The sequence below is a fragment of the Acanthisitta chloris genome, unplaced genomic scaffold, assembly GCF_000695815.1.
Source record: "Acanthisitta chloris isolate BGI_N310 unplaced genomic scaffold, ASM69581v1 scaffold26763, whole genome shotgun sequence".
In the NCBI taxonomy this organism is placed as follows: Eukaryota; Metazoa; Chordata; class Aves; order Passeriformes; family Acanthisittidae; genus Acanthisitta; species Acanthisitta chloris.
In genome coordinates, this window is record NW_008666975.1 from 57026 (window position 1) to 66990 (window position 9965).

General features: G+C 41.1%; 1 protein-coding gene across 1 annotated transcript in view; it reads right to left on the bottom strand.

Annotated features, from left to right (window-relative positions):
* Window positions 1-5419, bottom strand: part of LOC103799983 (SPRY domain-containing SOCS box protein 4-like) — a 60259-nt gene extending 54840 nt beyond the window's left edge. The window contains exon 1 of the mRNA XM_009072342.1: window positions 4726-5419. Within this exon, the coding sequence (XP_009070590.1) occupies window positions 4726-5419 (694 nt within the window). The remainder of the gene's footprint in view (window positions 1-4725) is intronic.
* Between the last annotated feature and the right edge of the window lie 4546 nt (window positions 5420-9965).

Consider the following 9965-nt stretch of genomic DNA (forward strand, 5'->3'; position numbering starts at 1 on the left):
TCTAAGGTTTCACTGGATTTTCAGGGTACATAATTTCTATTGCAACCTCCAGAGTCATATAAATAGCATAAAACAGGTTTAAATAAACAAAACCCCATATCCGTTTTAAAAATTTAATTGAAATCCATTTGAAGGAAAACCCAGAGTCTGATGAGAGATTATGTATTTCCCATGGTAGTTAACAATTCCACAGTTTTGACTTAGATTTCTTTATGGATTTTCAGGGTACATAATTTCTATTGCAACCTCCAGAGTCATATAAATAGCATAAAACAGGTTTAAATAAACAAAACCCCATATCCGTTTTAAAAATTTAATTGAAATCCATTTGAAGGAAAACCCAGAGTCTGATGAGAGATTATGTATTTCCCATGGTAGTTAACAATTCCACAGTTTTGACTTAGATTTCTTTATAGCAAAAAGGCCTCCAAGGGGAAGAGAGCATATTTATAATTAGCAATTGTAGTATGTTAGACACAGACTAATGCAAATTAAAATAAACTGAGAAGGGTAGGAAAGAGGAAAGAAGCTGTGCATAGCTCCAAAGTTGTCTTTTTATCTTAGAAACATCCTCCTTATTTCAAAATGCTAAACACACAGAGCCTAAGGTCTGAAAGAGATTCAGGGGTTACACTGTGGTCTCCTGCACAGCTAAGAGCAAATGTTGTGAACATATCCCACACCCCAAAACTTCTGTAGCTGTACCAGCAAACAGAGCAGATGTGCCTTGAGCCTCTCCTCCCTCCCTCTCCACACGTGTGATGCAGAACAACCCCATGGCCCAGTGGGCTGCAGGTGCCCCAGCAGCCAAAAGAGGCAGAAGCAGAAGGGATCACCCCTCCCTCAGGCAATCCAGGATCCAGAAACATGAACTTCTCTTCCTGGGCCTCTACATAGGAACAGATACAACTCCCTGAACTGAGCCAACATTCTCAGCTTTACACTTGCATCAGCTCACTCGCAGGCACCGTGAACAGGCTGCTGGTACCGAAAAACAGGAGTGCAAATTCCACTTTGGATCATTGCTTTAGCCCACCTTGTCATTCATTGTAGGTAAGTCTGAAGAACATACTTTCAATAATACTTCTATTTCATTTGGGGATGCAAAGAGAGGTGTTAAAACTGGGGTTCTGTTCCATGGCAGAGCTGGTGAGCATCAAATACTGAAAGAAGGATATGCAGGTCAAAATATGAACACATACAGACAAATTTCTCCATAAATTCCATTTGCAAGTAGTCTTCTCTTCCAAGACAAATGTTTCTGGCTCCCTGGGCTTGACAATTATTTTCAAAATCATGTAAGGGTTATGCAAGTGTTAGTGAAAGAACTGTAATGAGTTCAGCTCACCTACTCAGTGACCAAGTTTTCTACCACAGAACTGTCATATTGTTCTCCCAAGACTTTGTTTAAACACACAAATACTAATGGATCAGTCATGATCTGCAATGTACATTTACACAGAAGTACTTGCCATTTCTTTGTTCCAGTCTATAAGTAGTGCTCAGGATTCTTCATCAGACACCAGATATAAATAGCTTAGCTTTTTGTAAACATGCACATACCCTGATCTGAAAAATAACACATACTGCATTTATGTTATTTAGAGTTTTAATTATTGCAGTAGGCAATGAGTTGGAAAGCTGATGTAAAATTCTGTTCAACTTACGATAAACATCAGAGTGATAAATACTGACAGCATTTGATCAAAGAAGTCTGTCCTCTGAAGAACTTGGCATCCATCCTGTCCCCCTGCCTTCCCTCCCAAACCCTGACAAATATTTGCAACCCCAAGTCTCTCAAATACGAGGAAAAAAAAAATCTTGTGAAAGTCACCGATCATGATGATGCTCAAAGTAGTTTCTGAAGCAGAATGCTCTGGGTACCAGATGCAGCTGGAACTATTACGATTGATTTTAACTACAGCATTATTCTAGGAGCAATATCCAGAGTCCAGAGGGCACACAGGTTCTTGATCTTTGACCTGCAGCCTTATCCTTCTGTGAATTTGCCATCTATGCAGTAATTAACATACTTCAAAGGCTGCATCGTCTCTACCACAGGGACATATGTTTAAGTCCATTGCAGCTGCACAAGCCCATCATTTGAGCCTTTCACTCTTCCATTCCGGCACGCCTTTCACTCTTTGCCAGGCAACTGAAATACATGGGGCCTTTAAAGTATTCAGAGGTCTTCTATTTAAGCTGCAAGTATTGAAAACACTAGAAATCCCTGCAGTTGAGGTCTCCAGTTGCTCTGTAGGACACCACACAAGCAACCATGGCGAGCTGTGGTATGCATTCTGAGCAGCAACCATCAATCACTAAATAGCAAGTTACAAGGAACTATTTGACAGCAGTTTCAAAAACAGCTAAGTTGTTGTGGCCAGATCTACTAAAAGCTGCACTCAGCAGTGTAAGATACTCCCAGAGAAGAGAGGGAGGGAAAAATTCAGGGGGGAAAAAAAAAAAGAGAATTGGTAAGGTTAAAAGGAAACAAGCAACAGCAACACACACACACACACACACACACACACATATGTAAGTTCAAATGTATTTAAATTTGTGAACGCAACTGTTCTTCAAGATCTACTCCAATTTTCACAAGAACAAGCGAGTATAAAAACCTGTAATAATGAGAGCAAACATGAAGAGTGCCATGACCAAACCTGCAGTTACACAAGGACTGGCTGGATAGAAACACCTTTAGCAGAGAAGAGACAGTGTTTGCTTTGGAGCACCAGCTAAACAAGCTACTTTGGTTTCTTGAATGCTGTTTTTGTTACAGGACAGCGATGGATCAGTGAACATGTGATAACAAATGATGTGATTCCAGGATGTCAAACTGCCCCACGGCGAAGTGGCTTTAAACTTCCTCTTCACATGATCAGATTAACACTCAGGCCTACATAGAAGTTTAGTTTACAAGTTAACTTTTATCCACGGGTTCACGTGTTTAAAAAAAAAATAAAATAGAGGCTTTGACATTCTCAGGGAGAGTTTGGGAAGCTATCTGGCCTCTTCAAGCAAAATTATCCCACGAGAAACCGGATGGGAACTTTTCTCTCTGCCATCTCACAGACCACAGCTATCCTTCTCTACTTAGCCCCTTCTATTTTATAATTTCTACCAAACTCACATCCTCCTCCTGTGTTTTTGTCTTTCTAGAGCTCCCTTGAGCAGCCCTGTGAAGGCTACAGAAGGAATGCAGAATGATTCCTTGTGTGGACGTGGTGAATCGAGCTGAGCTGTATTTTGCTTAGTTTGGCAGATATTCACAGCATTATAAAAATTGCTTTCGCAAATAAATATTCAGTTTGCAAACTCTCTCCCCCACCATCCAAAGTAAAGACTGTCAGCACATCAGTCTGCAATGTCTGAGTAACTGAAAAATACTTAGGATCCTTGGATATTCCCCTATATGAAAGCACTTGGGAAGCTGCCATTTAGCATCTAGATGTAATAACCTACAAGGCTTCTGTGGATAAAAAGTCTTTCCTCCCCTGCTTATTACAGATGTTTGTGAAAAGGTAATCTTAAACAGGGTCAAGTTATTTAATTATGTTTCTACTTGGTATGTCAGATGTAAGGCTAATGAGCAGAGAATTAATTTTTGACAGAAAAACAAATTAGACCACTCCATCTTAATTGAAAAGAATAGTAAATTCTTTTAGAAATTACTGACTGAAAGGCAGGTGTTGTACACTTGCTCTTACTCTTTTTACAAGACCAAGTTTCATTCAAAACACCCCAAAAATGAAAACTTTGACCAGTCATCTATTTTTCATTAATAAATATATATATATATTTGTATTTGTAGTTTCTCCTACAGCTCAGATAATACAGTCTTAAGAACAATGTTCCATCTACTCCCTTGTCCAGCCTTCCATTCCCCACCTCTCAGCAGCAGAGAACCTGATGGTAAATAACTGGGCAGGACTGAACACACAGACCCAGCAGAGCACACATCTTCCTGAGCAGGGAGAGGAACAGTTCTGCAGCTCATCTTCTGGTGGGCCAGTAGTTCAAGGACACGGCAGCAACATCCTGCTCCTTACTGCATAATAGTTTCATTTCTTATTACCACTTTAGATCAGAAACAGCATAACACTTACCCAAAAACCCGGATCCCTAGAGAAGAAAATGCCCTGAGAGAGCACCTTCTGCAACGAGCTAAGGAACAGAGCTCTCTTTCAGAAAAACTGCTGAAAGCACTATTTGACCTGAGCTCCCAGATTCTTGGGGATCCACAGCTGCTTCTGAGGGTCCTGGGAAGGCAACTACAGAAAGAAAGCCTCCTGGCCTGCATTCAAGTATGTTTATGCACACCATGTAAGAGTTTCCACTACTACAGGAAATTTTTACAGGATCTGCAAATCCTATTTGGAAACCACAGATTTAAAACATATCCTCCAGTAAACAAGAGTTTTACTGTTAAATATACCCAGAAAGTTTCTCAATATCTTTTTCTCAGCCTGTTCTCTTTCTTGCCTTGGGTTTCTTGCCACTCTACTTGCCAAAAAGGAAGATATTTTGATACAATCTGTACCATCATTATGAGACACAACTGAGATGTATTAGTTGTGGGCAGCAGATATGGGATGCAATCTACTCATTCGTAGAGGAGTGTCTGCTCCCCCCAGCACACTGTCCCCAGCAAAAGGATAAAGAAAATCTAAACGAGAAAAGCTGAAAGACACTGTAATGAAGAAATACAGGAACACTTACGGTCAAGTCCATTGATGTATCTCATTGTAATTTCACAGTGCCCCCAAACTGCACTGACTATGGGGTAAAGTTTTTTCCCTTTTAGTCCTCTGAAGGCCACTCCAAGATACTGCCCGTCGACCATGAAGCTAAGCGTCCCTTCATCCATATCCAAAACCACCAGTAAGGAGTCTGGGAGTACAAAAGACTCATCCGGTTCCAAAAAGACAGGATATGTGACCCCAGGCTGGTTTTTACAGTTGTGGTAGAGTTTGTTGCGCCCCAGATCCCAACCCCACGACTCACTGTTGCTCCCAACCAACGATGTGTATCCCACCGAGTGCAGAGGAGCTTCGGCCGTGGAGACACCCACCACAGCGTGAGTTCCCCGTTGCCTCGTGGGCCAGTGGATCTGCCAGACGTGGAGGCCTCTCGTGTAGCCCACCTTGCCCCGGATGCAATCTGTGCTTTGGGCAACTGGGTGTCTATGGAAAGTCAGTTTATCGTCTTCCTTTACAAATATATTTAAGGAGCGATCTTCGTTGTTCCAAGCATGTTTATACTGGACCTCCAGTTTGGCAGGGGGCATATCCAACAGCATGTCCAGTCGTGCTGGCTTGCAGAAATCTGGGCCTCTCAGCTCTCGTTTCACAGGTCTATAAGGGGGCTCCCTCACATCCACAGACTTTATGCTCCCTGAGATTTTCTGGCCCATTGCTTGGCTGCAGGTTTACAAAGGAGAAAGAAAAGTTGACTTTGGCCCAACGTTACCTCATGAAAGCACCGTTACACTGAGCCAGTGACCTGACAGCCTGACTGGATTTACTCCTCCTGTTTGGAGTTTTTTAGCAGCAATGTTTTCAGAGGAAAAATGCTCCTGAAAGAAAGCAGAAAATTTCCAGTTAGATTAAGAAAACCAAGAGAAAAGCCACAGCATATTTTTAAGGAACTTCTTCTCATCCCTAGTAGTTATTTTAAACACCAAAGCTGACAAGTCACCACTTCTTTTTCAGTGTCCTACAGCGCTATCCAGCCTGCCAGCAGGATGTGGAGCCCACCAGTGCACGGAGTGCAGACAGTCATTTCCTCCAATTCATAATAGGATGCAGACATTCCCCACCTTCTGCCCTTCCACCTATTTTGTCTGGCCAAGTTCACAGCAGGCCTGAAGCAGGCGTAAGCCATTGCCCAGCAACAGCGATAAACTTTATGTTCAGCAGTAGCTTCACTTTCACTTACACATTTGTTTCGTACTCTTAGAAACATACACTGTGTCAGAATCTCCTTCGATTTCCAGACGTTCTCTTTCCTAGGCCCTGGCGACAGAGGCTTTTCTGCCCTTATTAAAACATATGCAGCCAACAAAATTTATATTTTTCCTTTTAACTTACACTGGCCTTAAATAAATGATGGGGGAAAAAAAACCCCAAAATTCATCAAGGTTTAGGGTTTTTTTATAAAGGAGCTGAAAGAAAAATTGGGGAAAAAATGAGGAAGAAGAGCCATAGAAGGACAAATGAAGAATGGCAGTTTCAGTTCTCTGGCAGACGTTTCTAATGGACAGCTACTGCAACTGGGGATGTTCCTCATGCTAAGCAGGCTAAGCCACAGCTTCTATATTTCAGTATTAGTCTGATGAGAAGAGCTGAAACACAGTAAGTCATGTCAAGAGAAATACATGATTTTGAAATACATTATTCTGTGCTTCCATAGACAAATGTGGCAGAAAAGCACCCAGGAAAGATTCTTTGCAGCCTAGGTAAGTTAGATTGATTTACATTTTAGAACTCAGTAGATTGCAAAGGTAAACCAAGAACCCCTAAAAGCATTAAAGGAAAAAAATTAAGACAAAGTCCTATAAACTCAAAATAGGTGATTGACATGGGATCAAATAAACTATCTGCAGTGGCAGACAGACTTCTGTCTTCTAGCAAAATAAGTGCCAAGTCCAGGAATGCTCAAATATAGCTGAGTGGACCCACTCTGTTTATTTACTGACAGAGTGATGAAGTGTTTCAAAAAGCAAAAAATCTCCAGACTCTTGAGAGGTTGAAGAGCCTAAGTGACAGTTAGCTGTCATAAAGTACCAAACAGCAGATGGGCATAAATATTCCTGCAAAAAAACATCCTGCAAGACTTTACTTGGTAAATAACAAGTCCATGTTCTTCTTTTTAAAGAACTTCTACCCCAGACACACTGTCCCATTCCAAAGATAATTTCTGAAAGATAAGAAACATGTATTCACGATAGAAGGAAATAAAAAGAGATGTCTGGGAAAAGAAACACCTGTAAAATTTACCGTTCAACCATGTTTGAGAAGTGAATGAAGTCCTTGTAGTATTTACAATGGCAAATACCATGTAAAGTGTTTTCTGCATGTGTTAAATACAGAAATGAAATGATGTCTATGTTATGTGAAAGTTCTCAAAAAAAAAAAAAAAAAAAAAACTGATTTTTGAAAATCACATCATAGTTAAGTGACGGTATGAAAATTTTCTTTTCTGGTGGCTGGTCCCACATGGGTATGGGCACACATCTGAGCACAAAAGAACTATCTCTTTGCACCTAATTTTAATCTCTGAAAATGGAAAAAAAAAACCTCCAACCCCTCATATCACAGGGATTCACAGGAGGATTCACAACGATTGAAGAGCTCTCCACATGAGATCAACTTGAATGATCTCCCTCACTTCTTTCCAAACCGTGTAAAAGGAATCTGAAACTTTACACAGTAATTGCATTTAAGCTGATGCTTGTCATTTCCACTACTGCAGAAGCACTCACAGGTTGTTTCAAAGGTATGATGCCAACTTGGCCCACCGAAGTAAGCTCAGTACTTAATTCCACACAAATAATCCCAGGGGAAATTAAACAGTGACACTAATACACACAGAGGGAAGTAACAGGGAGTAAATGCCATCAGGTAAGCAAGCTTTCCTAGGAGGACACATGCTCAGGGATTGGGTAGCTTCTTTGAAAAATGTGATTATTTGAGCATGAAAGGAAATGAAAAAGGGAAAACATCAGATGCTCACAGGGAATCTCAGTGATTTCTGTAGGAGACTTAGCCCTATGTGCCTTTGAAAATTTCCTCTTCAAAGCACAAGACAATTGGCACATTCCTGTCAGGGTGCTGAGGGGAGATGGCTGGGGAAGTCCTCAGTGCATCCTCCTGTATCACTTCCTGATCATGTGAGAAACTAAACTTGGCACAGATGTTTACCTGGCAAATCACCAAGAAATCAACACTGAAGTGACTCACTTGGCAAGCCACATTCTTCCCCATGAGCCCCAAACTGTAACATAACTAGGCTGGTAATAGATAGATCAGCAATTCAGAGGAGTAAAATGCAGCATTATGAGTACCTTGATGTACACACAACTGTGTCTTCACTCTGGGATGTGCTCAGTAGGTACTCTGGTTGGAAAATGTATCTTACAATATTAGGTCTTTCATCACACACAGATATTACCACATACATTAATTATATAATGCAACATTTTGCCAAATAGCTTTGTATGGACATAAGAGTGAACAACAGTGGAAAAATCTTACAGTTAGTGATGTGTTTAAGATGCAGCAGTTCCACTGAAAAGCTACCTTTTGTCAAATACCTTCTCACACACACATACTCTCTTGCATCCTGGTTTTGTGATCTGGCAGTTTTCTCAGCTTCTGCTAGAAGGCCAACTATAGTCATACTAACTTCATTCAAGTATTAGTGGACTTGAAGGAGTAAATAAGTCAACATTTACTGATTTGCCAGCAATAAAGGTGTAACCCCTGTGGCTGGCTGTGACCTAACAACTGTTATTGCTGGAGCTTAGTAGTAGCTGACATGAAAACTTCACGTGAGGAGGCAGTGAAGGGTTGTAACGCATGTCCCATTCAACCCATGAAACAGCACCATGAACTCCACAGGGAGCAACTCAAGCACAAAGTCCTGGCACCTCACAACAGTCCCTTTGGGTGCTTGCAGGAGCAACCTGCCTCAAAGGCAAGATCATCTATTCCCTTTCCTTGCCTGCATCCTGTCCATTTACACCAAGCAGATGGCAGAGACCGACACTGAGGTGAGGAACAGCAGCAGAAGCATCACCTTGCCCTTCAACTCCATCAGAAGCTGCTGTTGGAGGAGCACAGCTTACCATGGCCCAGCCTGTCTCCAACAACAACAACATCACCTCCCTACTTCCATAAGTAACATACTTCCAGTGCAGAAGCCTCAGAAAAGTCATACTCACACCACTACTATGAGGATCTCCAGGCAGCTTAGCCCCACAGAACTGTGTACCAGCAGCTGTTGGGAAAGCCAAGCATGTGCCCACAAAGGCAAGCAGGGTGACTAACAATTTGTCTGGCAAAGGTACACCAAACTGGCTTCCTGTCTGAAGGGTTGGATGGATGTACCACAGAGGATTAGGAAAAGCTGTAGGTTGACTTGAAAGAACAGAAGATTATTCCTTTCAGATTAGTCACTATTCTATCAATTTACAGAAACATTTGGTTGTAAAACCTTCTTACCATTTTCTGAGTTAATTAAAACTCACCAAAGCACAGCACCGTCAGTCAACTGCTTTGACTTTTTGTAGAGAAACCTAAATTTCCTTGCCTGTATCTTCTCACTAGGCACATGGATATTCAGAAAGAGAAAGCACCTGAATTTTCACTGTATAGTTTTGCTTTGAAGGTTTGTCCAAATCTTTACAAATCCATTCATTTCAAAATCACTAAAGAAGTTAAAAAATAAGAAGATATTTCAGTCTGACTTAACACAAGAACTCTCCATTATACCAGTTTAGTGACTACAGCGGAAACACAAAATTTCATCTGTTATCCCTGTGATAAAAGATTTTTGTGGAAAATGATCAGCACTTGGAAATCTCTGGTTGAGAGGACTGCTAATTTTTGTAACCTACGTAATTTCTGCCTCACAGTTTCACATTCATCCCATGCTTTGCCAGGACATGATGATTAGACTAAATGCACTGTACAAGAACCACACAACTCCAACACCAAAAGTATGTCAACGTCACTTTGCAGTGTCCTCATGCAGCGTGCTAAAATGTTTAGGGAAATTATTCACATTAAAAACATAAATTATACTTACCAGAGAAAGGCTTGCTGGGACATCACTTTGCTGTAATTAACCAGGGTGCATTTTTTAACAGTTTGGTATGTTGGCATCAGTAGAACATAACTCTGATAAAAGAATCATACTTTCTGCAAAGTCAGATTTCAGCATTCAGAGCTCTCTTT